The 13,158-nt window shown below is 31.3% G+C and overlaps 1 protein-coding gene across 1 annotated transcript in view; it reads right to left on the minus strand.

Moving 5' to 3' along the window:
• LOC118205807 (uncharacterized) overlaps positions 1–13,158 on the minus strand; it is a 425,653-nt gene that overhangs the window by 13,961 nt on the left and 398,534 nt on the right. The window contains exons 50-52 of the mRNA XM_085825092.1: positions 12,283–12,347; positions 12,141–12,197; positions 7,684–7,785 (exon numbers count right to left, since the gene is read on the minus strand). Of these exons, the coding sequence (XP_085681218.1) occupies positions 7,684–7,785; positions 12,141–12,197; positions 12,283–12,347 (224 nt within the window). The remainder of the gene's footprint in view (positions 1–7,683; positions 7,786–12,140; positions 12,198–12,282; positions 12,348–13,158) is intronic.

Consider the following 13,158-nt stretch of genomic DNA (forward strand, 5'->3'; position numbering starts at 1 on the left):
CGACTGCACCATCGTTTTTTACATTGGGAGAACCATGCATTCAAACATTCTAGGTAACATTGTTTCATCATAATGTGAGAAACATACATACATTTATGCAGATTCTTCCTTATTTAATTTTTTAAAAAATAGTACAGGGTGAAAATATTTGGTGGCAACAATTTGAAAAGTGATACGCCATTTATAGTGAACCAATGCAATACATGTTATATTAACTTTGTAAAAATCGTTCACATTAATAAATTCAATTTCAAGCTTAATATTAGTCCTGATTTTTGGACTTGGGTTTAATGGAAGTGCTAGTAACAGATTCAATATATGAACAAAATTAAACGCTTCGGAATGACATATTATGAAAATTTCTAACTGCAAATAATATACCACGCTTCCTCTTAATTTGCAAAGGTCATTCGAAATTAAGTACCAGAATCCTGTTTAGTTACTTCTTTATTTATACTTAGAAAATGTGTCTATTAATTATTCGATCATAATAACGAAGTATATAGAAATAAATTAATATACAAAATAATTACATTATAATAAATAGTTACAATTAATTTCAACTTCCACCCCCTGTTGAATAGGGATTGCAAAGGGAGAAACCTTTCCTTCAGAGGGTCGCCTTTAAAAATTCTCAGGTAAGAAACTAAGAAATACAAAGGAACTTTTCCTATTATCTGCTGACTCCTATGCCTGAACTGAGATAGGTCACGAAGTTACTATTTCATAGTCGAATGATGGAATATTAACTTTTGCAAACACTGAATTTAACTAATTCAGAAGTCAAACAACAAAAATCAGCGTTATATTTACAAAATTTTCACAGGACTAAGTAGTTCAAAAAGTGTTCCAGTTCAAGTAGTTCAAAAAATCTTCCCATTGTAAACATCAAACCAATAGTTAATATTTCTAATGTTAGTCTTTCAGAAGAACAAGAGAGAATTCTAAAATATAATTTTAATTTCTCACAAACCTGTAAACCCTTGATTCCAAAGATTTTGGCTCCTATCAAAAAAGCTTTCAAGTTCAGTAAAGTTTCAGATTCACAGAAAGAAATGATTAGGCATCTTATCGCTCATAATGTGAAATTTAATAATAAACCTTTGAAACCAAATCTAACTGCGAGAGAAAGAGCTACAATGCGCGAAATTCATTCTAACCCGGATATTATCATTTCTAAGGCCGACAAAGGTGGCCAGATAGTCGTCATGGATATGAACACTTACATCGATTGTGTCACTAAACTCTTAAACGAAGGACCATATAATCCGATCCCTAAAGATCCTTCACCTTCAGACTTGTCAAAAATAAAAACTGCGATCAAATCTTCGCAAATCATTTCAAGCAACTTAAAACATTCGCTTATCCCACCTGTTGCGAATTGTGCCAGATTATATGCTCTTCCCAAAATTCATAAAAGTGGTATTCCTTTCCGCCCTATTGTGTCAAATTTAGGTACTGCCTCCTAACCATTAGCTAAATATTTAGTTTCTAGATTTTCAACTCTATTAGACAATAACATTTACACCATAAAAAATTCAATAGAGTTTGTAAAAAAGGTTAAAAACATTTCTCCTAGTAATTTACTCATGGTTTCTTTTGATGTAAAATCATTATTCACCAATGTCCCAGTGGAGGGTGCATTAAGATGTCTAGAAACCAGACTTTACGAATTTCATTTCTCTTTTATCGAAATTGATGAGCTAATTTCTCTCACTCAACTCTGTTTGAAACAAACACATTTTGTTTTCCAAAATAAATATTACAAGCGAACTGAGGGATTAGCTATGGAAAGCCCCCTCAGTCCCATCCTGGCTGATATCTACATGCATTATTATGAATCAAAATTGTTTGAAACTTTAAACTTCCCGGTATGGTTCCGCTACGTAGACGATACTTTTACCCTTTTGAAGGTAATAAAAATGATTTAAATAAAGTTCTTTTAACAATGAATTCTATTGATCCTGCCATTCAGTTCACTTTTGAACTTGAGACTTGCAATTCTCTTCCGTTTCTCGACATTCTGGTCACACGTAACACATCCAACTTCAGTACTATGGTTTGCTGTAAACCTTCATCGGTTTCCCTTCCACCACACTTTAAATCATGTCATCCGACTAAACAAAAGTTAGCTTCATTTTATTCCTATGATTTCCATGCTCTTCAAGTTTGCTCCTCCAAACTAGCCCTTGATGAAGAACTAAATTATTTAAAAGCAATAGCTATTGACAGGGGCTTTTCACCCAACATTATTAATCAAGCAGTTAAAAAATTCTCATCTCAACACACTAAAAGGCACACTCTTGTTTTAGGAGATTATAAAAATTCTGTTGTGATTCCCTTCTTTCCATCAATTAGCTATAAAGTTGCACATATGTTGCAGAAATTTAACTTTCGGGTTGTTTATTCTCCCATCAATAAAATTCCAAGCTCCATACTCAAGGACCCCATTCCGGATATGAATTCCTAGGGTATTTATAGAATTCCTTGCCAGTGTGGTTTAATTTACATTGGCCAAACTAAGAGAGCCTTGAAATTTCTCGTCAAGGAACATGAGGCATATGTTAGAAAAAGGAAACACAGAAGTCTTCTGTTGCTCAACATTGTTGGTCCGAAAATCACACTTTCAATTTTTCTGCTGCCAAAATTATTCAAAAAACATCTTCCATTGGAGAACTGGATTTTCTAGAGGCATTTCACATTCATAAAAATCTTTCTGTTCTAGTTAATGATCCTAATTCCAATCCAAATTTGCCTTCGGCCTTTAAAGAAATTATGTTTTAGTTCTGGTTTCACCAACAGATCGCGCCACTTGCTTATTCTTGTCCAGGCTTTCTTATCTTATCTAATCATTATTTCCTATCTTGTTCATTTGTGGTTTTGCAGCTGAGGATGGTGGTTCGGTCAACTCTGTTTGAAACAAACACATTTTGTTTTCCAAAATAAATATTACAAGCGAACTGAGGGATTAGCTATGGAAAGCCCCCTCAGTCCCATCCTGGCTGATATCTACATGCATTATTATGAATCAAAATTGTTTGAAACTTTAAACTTCCCGGTATGGTTCCGCTACGTAGACGTTACTTTTACCCTTTTGAAGGTAATAAAAATGATTTAAATAAAGTTCTTTTAACAATGAATTCTATTGATCCTGCCATTCAGTTCACTTTTGAACTTGAGACTTGCAATTCTCTTCCGTTTCTCGACATTCTGGTCACACGTAACACATCCAACTTCAGTACTATGGTTTGCTGTAAACCTTCATCGGTTTCCCTTCCACCACACTTTAAATCATGTCATCCGACTAAACAAAAGTTAGCTTCATTTTATTCCTATGATTTCCATGCTCTTCAAGTTTGCTCCTCCAAACTAGCCCTTGATGAAGAACTAAATTATTTAAAAGCAATAGCTATTGACAGGGGCTTTTCACCCAACATTATTAATCAAGCAGTTAAAAAATTCTCATCTCAACACACTAAAAGGCACACTCTTGTTTTAGGAGATTATAAAAATTCTGTTGTGATTCCCTTCTTTCCATCAATTAGCTATAAAGTTGCACATATGTTGCAGAAATTTAACTTTCGGGTTGTTTATTCTCCCATCAATAAAATTCCAAGCTCCATACTCAAGGACCCCATTCCGGATATGAATTCCTAGGGTATTTATAGAATTCCTTGCCAGTGTGGTTTAATTTACATTGGCCAAACTAAGAGAGCCTTGAAATTTCTCGTCAAGGAACATGAGGCATATGTTAGAAAAAGGAAACACAGAAGTCTTCTGTTGCTCAACATTGTTGGTCCGAAAATCACACTTTCAATTTTTCTGCTGCCAAAATTATTCAAAAAACATCTTCCATTGGAGAACTGGATTTTCTAGAGGCATTTCACATTCATAAAAATCTTTCTGTTCTAGTTAATGATCCTAATTCCAATCCAAATTTGCCTTCGGCCTTTAAAGAAATTATGTTTTAGTTCTGGTTTCACCAACAGATCGCGCCACTTGCTTATTCTTGTCCAGGCTTTCTTATCTTATCTAATCATTATTTCCTATCTTGTTCATTTGTGGTTTTGCAGCTGAGGATGGTGGTTCGGTAAAACCATCGAAACTTAGTCCTGTGAAAATTTTGTAAATATAACGCTGATTTTTGTTGTTTGACTTCTGAATTAGTATTTATTCGGCGTGTTATTGTGTCTTAATTACTGAATTTAACTGTTTCATGTTCTTCCAAGGGCCCCTTTTCTGCGTCTTATACGGAACTGCGTCACTGCACCATATAGGAAGAGGGCCCTTAAAAACTTAAAAGAAGACGAATTCTATTATATTAAAATAAGAATTCATAGTAGTACAAACTCTAAAAATAAAAATGAAAAGCGAAAGGGAAAAAAATAATAAAAAAAAACTTTAAGTTTAAACATGTAAATGTAGTTCAGCAGGACATTTAAGGGCCCCCTAAACCTTCGGTCCCCTATGCGACGGCATTCCTTGCATACCCTTATTTACGCCACTGATTAAAGGTCGCCCTGAAAGAGCTATTCATTGATGGAATTGCACAATCACAACTTAAAGGGTTTTTCTAAAAAGTAACAGCATATTTCCTTGCTTAACACATTACAAAAAGATATGGAAAAAGAAAACTATTTAATCTCTACATAAAGTAAATCCAAGAAGTTTTCAAAAACTTTAAAGTCATATACAGATATGTAATATGTTTTACTCAACATTTATAGGTAACTAACTTCTAGATGATTTTAATATTCACAGCAAAGTCAATTTCGCACTTAAAGCATTTGTCGAGCATTCAAAGCATGTCAATTTTCTCAAATATCATTTCAGATTTATTCTTTTCATAATCACTGTTCAGAGTCAGCAGGTCAAAGACAAATTAAATTTGTTATGCTGTGTGAATAGGAAAAGTCTTTGCTTTTTGTTTTCAGATTTATTCTTTTCGTAATCACAGTTTAGAGTCAGCAGCTCAAAGACAAATTAAATTTGTTATGCTGTGTGAATAGGAAAAGTCTTTGCTTTTTGTTCTGTACAGATTTATTTAAAACTGAAATGACAATATTCAAAAACATACCTAAGCATTAGGAAAAAAAAAAAAAAAAAAAAAACCGCATGCCCTGCATTCAATTCGCAACATGCAATAAAGCAAGTGGCAGATTCATACAATTATGAAATTTATAACTAAGAGAACTTTCTGCTCTTTTTTGCTCCATCATAACAGACTATTTTTTTTTTTTTTTGTTGTTATACCTCATCTTTACAGTATGAGAATTATAGTATATTTGTTGCCAATTTCTCTACACCTTGTAAAATTTGAGTATTTTTTTATTTGTTAATGATTTCTGTGACAGTGTTAGTGCTACAACATTAGTAAAGGTTACATTTTTTGTACATGTTCTTTTTGCTGTACTCCAAGTTCCAGTGATGCTTATAGACAAATCGTTAAATTTTTTTGTCTTAAATCCAATTTTAAAATATCTGCTTAAAATGGAGGAAAACAAACTAAAATTTCTGCATGATATAGTATTTTCTCAACAAATTGGTAAATGGAACATTGCTTGTATCTATTATTAAAACATATTATTAATATACATTATTATTAATTCCAATATTGCCATGAATTTTCCAACAAACCAAAAGCCCACTCACAAATAGGTTTATTTATTGATTATCATGATAAATACTAATTATGTGTAAGAAAGTATGTAATTTTTTTGTTTTTCTTTGTTATAGCGGCTCCTGAAACTGAATTTGAAATCAACCAAGATATCTCGCCAAAATCTGGCTGTGTGTTCTTATACCTCATAATGTAATCATATATAAGCACTATGTTACATTTTTGCTCTCACACATGTTCTTATATTATTCATTTTTGATTACGTTACTTTTTTTGTGAATATGATGTTAACAATCTTTAATTCTTTGAAATCCAGACCCTTCGCTAAGCTGTATCCTCAAAATACCCGAACCACCCAAAATACTTTTCCAGTTTCACAGCAATTTCCTCCCCTCCCAGTCCATTAATGCAGAAAATAGGTGTGAAGATTTCGAATGACATCCTTTGTACTTTCTAATAAAGATTCCATTAGCCTTTGACTCTGTTCTTTATAAAACTATTCTGAAGATCAGATCAAAGAGTCTTTCCGGCTTTATGATCACAACTGAGATTTTGTTTATTTTTGTTATTTTTATAGGAAGGAATAAATTGTTTAAAAATAAATATAATCCTTAAATTTTTAAACTGCTCTTTTACTGCTGTTTAAAGCTTAAAAGCACACTGTACAACAAAAGAATCAACAACGGAATGTCACGATTAACCAAAAGATAAAAAAAAAAACATCTTAGGACAAGCTGTCTGCAGTAAACTGATACAATGCATTTGGGGAAAGTGCACCTGTTACTGCATACCTTAGGGGGGGGGAGAAAAGAAGATTACAATCTCGGCCGTTTTCGGGCGGTTCTGGTTGTTTCAATGTAGGGCCATGTCGAGCGAATTGGATGTGAAGGAGTTAATTTACCAAGTAATGAAATGGATGCCATATAATTTTTTTCAAGAAGGAGGTCTTTTGGTGACAAACAAGTATGTGAAAATGGCCATGACATAAAACTTTATGTTAAAGATGAAACCATTTGGAGATGCAATGTTAAAAATTGCAAAAAGAAGAAGGGCCTCCATGTTGGAAATTGGTTCAGCAGTTCCAGAATATCATTTACTACTGCTATTAGATCTATGTGTTCTTGGGCAGAAGAGCTGATAAACAGCTAAGTATGTGCTGCAGTTTACTGTAACAATTACATATGATAACATAATATGGATAAGAATTCTTAAAAATATTCTTATGAAATGAAATATGAGTATTATTGTTATTATTATATATTGTGCTGTTTATTTGTATATTCTCGCTTCACAAGCTTGGCAAAATTTTAGCCGAGATCTTGGCACAAATCTAAAATCACCAAATATGTTTTTTTAATGTACACAATGCTTTTAAGCATTACGTTAACATTACATTTTTTAAGCCTTAAGCATTATGTTAATCCCTAAAATGCAATAAAATTTTGTAAAATAAATGTAATTATTGTAGATGATAAATAAATAAATTCCTATAATGAAATGAATAAAAGATTACTGTCCTGCTTTATCATATACCTTTTCATTAGTCAATTATACCCAAACACATAAAAATTGGGAATTTTCAACAGAAAGCTGGTATCTGTTACTAAAAGGAAACTAATAAAAATACTGGTTAGCTAGTTTGTTTCAGCGAAGGCTGAATATGACAAGAAACTACCATATTTAACAACTGAAATCACCAATGGCCAATAAAAATTTATTCAGAAACAATAGAGACAATACAATTGTACTCTGGAAGAGAATTATGTAGTAAGGAATTTGCTGAATTTAAAACATTGCAAAATGGAACCAGCTAAAGTAACAGTTATTATTAAATAATCAGAGCACAAATTAAATAAAATAATATTTTAATATGGCTTTAAATTCAGTTGTTAGAACTGTGTTTTTATACTAAACAGTTATATTTTTTAACCCTTTATTTGCTATAGCCACATCTCATATTAATTTTTATGAAATTCTAATACTGATCAGAACATTCTTATGAAGTAACTATGATTCCTTTTAATATTCTTTTATAACAATAGATACAAAATGCACAATCTTACTTTTTTCCAAGCATCCATAACTGTAACTCTTCATTCATAGTTTGTAAACATTTTGAATTGCCAGATTCACAAGCTACATCAACGACTGTTGAAACAAAATCTCTAGAAAGAAAAGGAAAAAGATAATTTTTGCAACAAAGAACTATACTACATTTATTAAATAGAAGCTGAGCATTTTTTAAACTTGAATCTAGCAGAAATTTAAGCTAAAACCTAGAAGATACACAAATCATAGATGCTGTTTACCATAGGAATATTCGGATATGTTTTTATCTAGAAGCAGGTAATAGTTATGTTTTAAATGATTTAATATGTAATGTTTGTATGATTATGATTTGAAATACACAGCTTCACATTTGAAGGAAATTTAAGTTATGTTTTAACTGAATTGAAATATTAAGTTCATTATATGTTACTGTGCGAGATTATTAAGAATTTATTTTTTTTTGTGCACTGTGTGCTAGTGTTACCATTTAACACATCAAATAAATGCTCAAAACAGGATTATTAAGATTTACAAATGACTGGAACACTGAATAAATGATTTAAAAGTTATAACTAATTGCTATAAATAAAGAAAAGAATTCATAGGTTCGAACAACTTTTTTTTATCGCTGATGAGTATGTCAGATGTCAGAATTTCTTGCTGTATAGATGAAATTTCAACATGGATTTTTTTCATCATTTAGACTGAAAGGGGATACTGAAGTTAAGTTTCCTATATTATTATTCACTAAAGTGAGGTATTGAGTACATGCTAAATTTAGTGATTTCATTGTTAAATAATGACTTTATTCTGGTTTTACTAACTTAAATAAATGAAATTGTGGGATCTCTCTCTATCTTGGTCATTTGTTTACTGAATAGTATGTAAGAGATTGTGATGTTTTGTAGCAACAAAGTCACTTGTGAAAAATGGTGCAATTAAAATGTTCCAAGACATGAATTCAAATTTTAAAATGTTTTTTCCTATTTTTATTAATACAAAATACTTATTTTTTATATTTAACTGTTGGAAATGTAATTTTAAAATACAGAATTTAATGTTCATTTAAATGAACAAAAAATTATTATTTTATGTTACAACTGACAAACGTGAAAAGTTTTACTACAATCTATCCAGAAAATTTGAAAGCTGTCAAACTGTTAGTGCTCTGCCGCAACCTCTCAATCACATATTTATTCATAAGTGTGGCTATAAAAGAAATTCTCTCTTGAAAAAACATTTCAGTAAAAATATCCACTTTGAATAGACTGTTTTGAACCACAGATACTGATACGTGTTGGAATTTAGTTTTGTATGAAACTATGAGAAATTGTTTTAAGTTATTCAGGCTTTACTTTGATTCATTATCAGACAGAGTAGAAAAAGTAAATGGAAGTACACATATCGTTCCTTACATAGATGTTAATGGATCATTATTCGTTACATAGATGTTGATAATTGCACCTTAGTATGTCATCAAACAGCACTACAACATTCAACTTTGGAATTTTTAGAAGTGTATAAAAATAAAGCAACAGAGGTGATCATAAATATTTGAAAAATATTTTTTTTCATTGCTTAATAAAGAAAATGTCTTAAAAGTAACTCAATATTATCTTACGTCTCTTTCACATTTTATAGAGGACAGATTCAGAGCACTAGATATATTAATGAAAAAATTCCATCAGACAGGTGTTTCATTCAGACTTTGTGTCATAATACATTTGTAAAACATTAAATATGAACAATGCTTTAAGATTGCTTAAATGAAGTTAAAATTATATATAAATATATAATTTAAAGCATTTTCTTATTATTTATGCAATTAATATTTTATATCTATTGCAATGAGCTTTCTAGTTCTAATTACCTATCTAAGATGACTGCCTGTGTAAGCAACAATGATTTCTGAGACCATAAACACTGACTGGTATTAAATAGAACCACTCTAAAACGATCACCTACACAGAAGAATAAACTTTACACAGAACTATGGGTAGTTGTTTTAGAGAAGGTTATACTAACCCCTCTTGTGGTAAATACCTTTAAGAGTTACTAATGTTTTGAAGAACATAAACAAACATTAGTGTTAAACCTAAGTTCTCTAAGACAGTCTCCTCCACAGAAGATCAAATCATCTGGAAGCACAGGTATTGTTTTTAGATAAAGTTCACTTTAATTTGTATTACTGTAATGAAAACTGTGATAATGTAAAAACATTTATACTTTATTTAACCCCCTGAGGACCAGCGCGCCGGAAATAAAACTCAGTCACGGGAACGAACGCTCTGAAACGGAGCGTCACTACCGGCCCGCACATTTTAAGCAGTTAAGCCTAAGTTTACAAAAAAATTCGTATAAAATCAGCATTTTAATAAAGACTCCAAATTTATAAATTATATATATACTATACTTCTATTTAATATGTATTAAAATAAGAAATATAACGTTAATACAAATGAATGAAATATGCAAAAAACTAAAATTATTACTATGCACATGAAAACAAATACTATACACAATAAAACAAAGCTGCAAATATTACAAACACAAAATAAAAAAAGAGGAAATTAAGAATAATAATATATTCTGAATAAAATCGAAATTTAAAAATTCTGCTGTGTGTGATATAGTTCAAAACAAGGATCCACACAGAGTCCAACATTGCATATTTTGCACTCATAATATGATGTTTGTTTTCGATTTTTTTTAGCACGTACGACACAGCTTCTTCTACTTTTATTTCCTTTCCCATCAATATAAATTTTTGGAAAATGTCTACCAGTTAGACGAAATGGTTGAATGCCCGGTAATTTTGAACAAGTTTTTGAGCTCCTTGGTTTAGCGAATTTTCCTATTATTTGATGAATAACTCTGGATCTGAATTCCAAAGCAGATATTTTCTCGCCTTTTACCTTCGAATATATTACATTTGCATTTAGAAGTGCCATATCTAACAAACCAAAAAGCAGCTTTTTATACCATTTTACGGTTTTTCTAAATGCTGGATAGTGATGAATAATAGAATTGCCAATGTCAACACCCTCCATATTGTGATTATACTCCACAACGCAGAGTGGCTTCAAAATGTCCTTTCCAGTCTTTCGGTCTTTTTTACCAATTGGCACAATAACGCCGTCATGTATAGTTGATAACATCAGCACTTTTTTCTTTTTGTCATTAAATGCAAATAAATTCACTGAATTTTCCGATCACATATCCCTAAACTTCTACGAAACACACACATAAAAAAAAAAAAAAAAAAAAAAAAGGCGCCAAAACCGAACACAAATATTTTACTCTTACCCGTTGCTAATCCGCTGAATGTACTCCCCCATATTCTCCTAATGAAAAAAACAAAGCAATAAACAAGTCACTTGAACTCACACGTGCCCTTTCAAACACCCGTGTTTCCCAGTTTGTTTATATTAACTAGAAGAAATTCTTTCTTCCATTTCACTATTTGATTAATTCATCTATTTCGAAATCTCGCTCTGTCAAACCTCAAAAGACAAACGCAATTCTACTTCAACATTTCAACTAATAAACGTTCCATAACTTTCCACAATCTGTCAAAATATAAACACAGCGAGCAATAAATCCCAGCCCTTTAAAGAGCCGTGATTCTCACTTTGTTTACATCAATAAATATATCAAATACAGAAGCATAGAACAGAAACCAATGCCCGTTCATGAAGGTCAAATACCATATGAGTCGACCGTTGTGAAAACCGTTGCCGTTTAACGCCATCTAGTAGCATTTAAAAATTCAAATAAAACGTTCCGATTTCCGATTACGCATACGCGACGCTGGTCTCTCCATATCAATCGGAGCTCTTCGCGTGGAAGCGACGCTGGGCTGATAAGAGTGGAATCGCTGCGTCGCGTCCACACGACCTTGGTCACGAACGGGTTAAAGAAAAGTACTATCTCTGCAGTAAAAATTTCTAAACTTTTAGTAAATAACTAAAAAAGTCTGCCATCCTATGCAGCATAATGTATTATTTTACACCATGATAATTTTATATAAATAGAAGTGAAGAACATTAATAAGAACAAGCAGAAAGAGAGAAGTAACGTAAAGTTCAATAGAAAAGTGTGAATATGGAAACAAAGATGTAAGTCAAATACTCTTTGACCTCTAACAGCTATGACTCTCTAAAAAACATATTTTTGTCATCAAGCTGAGATGTGACCTCAATTTTAGAGCTTTTTTTAAGGAGAAAACACAAAAAATCCACAATTACTATTTCTGTTTTCTGAATTTAGTTACATTAGTACAAAATTCACTTAAAGTTACACGGAAAAACACTAATAGGCATGTTTAAGCTGCCACACCTGTCTGCTGCTGAGACAATGGATGTGAGGACAAGATTGCAATGCGTATATTTACTGTGGTTATTGCATTCTCCAAAACATGATTTTCTATCAAAATTTGCACTTATTTAGGACAAAAATATTTTAAACTTACAAATCAGGAAATGTGTAAGAGCAGCTGCCAGGGGTGATATCCCATTTCTTGAAAATGCTGTAAGAATATAAGATCATGTTCTCAGTATATTTTACTAAAATTTTATACAGGAACATATTTAGTATATTGATATTTCTCCTACCTGTTATTTCTTGCAGTCCAGACATATTCATCATAAAGATCTGCAGTTAAAGCTCGAGCATATCTCTGAACGAAAAAGAATTTACTGAAAAATCTTTAAAAATGGCATTTATAAATCAAATAATAAAACATTATATTAGACAATAGCAAAAAAATCAATATTTTTTTGTATTGCATGAATAATTTTTAGAACAAAAATTTAATTACGAGAAGAATTTTATGAGAGCATTGGCAAAAGGAATTCACAAACATATTTATGTTAGAAACATGATGAGAGGAGTCTTTACAAAATTTTAAGAATTGTTATTATTACACTTTTATACACTTACCAGCCACATGAGTGAACACATATTGCAGTAGTAAAAATAAAAGTTTTGTAAATAGTCAGTTTTCAAAGTTTTGTTACATTCTTGTTTATATTTCAAACTTAATTAACTTGTAATTGCTTAACATGATAACACTGTTTCATATAATGGATGCAGTTCTTAATACTTAAAAACATTATTTTGCTTTTTTGGCAATATATCCAACAACTAAAATTTAAATGCATTTATTTATAATATATCTAATTAATAATTATTAGATATTTCTAACATCATATTGTTACACACCTATAGAAAGATTTCTTTTGATACTTACATATTATCGCATTGATCGTGAAACTCTTGCCAAGCAGTGTAATTTAGTACCTTATGGATAAGCATGATGTAACAACACACTCATAACATCTGTGCTTTCATTTGATGGAATCCTGACTGATTTTCAATAAGCCACCTTTTGTTTTTATGATCAAGGGTACAAAATTTAACTGTTACTGCTGTATTTTTTCTTGAATTTGGGGGGGGGGGAAGAGAGATTAAAATTTGGGGACTGCATT

Source organism: Stegodyphus dumicola, chromosome 1 (genome assembly GCF_044657685.1).
Source record: "Stegodyphus dumicola isolate Sdum_Otavi_A_Nest chromosome 1, ASM4465768v1".
NCBI lineage: Eukaryota > Metazoa > Arthropoda > Arachnida > Araneae > Eresidae > Stegodyphus > Stegodyphus dumicola.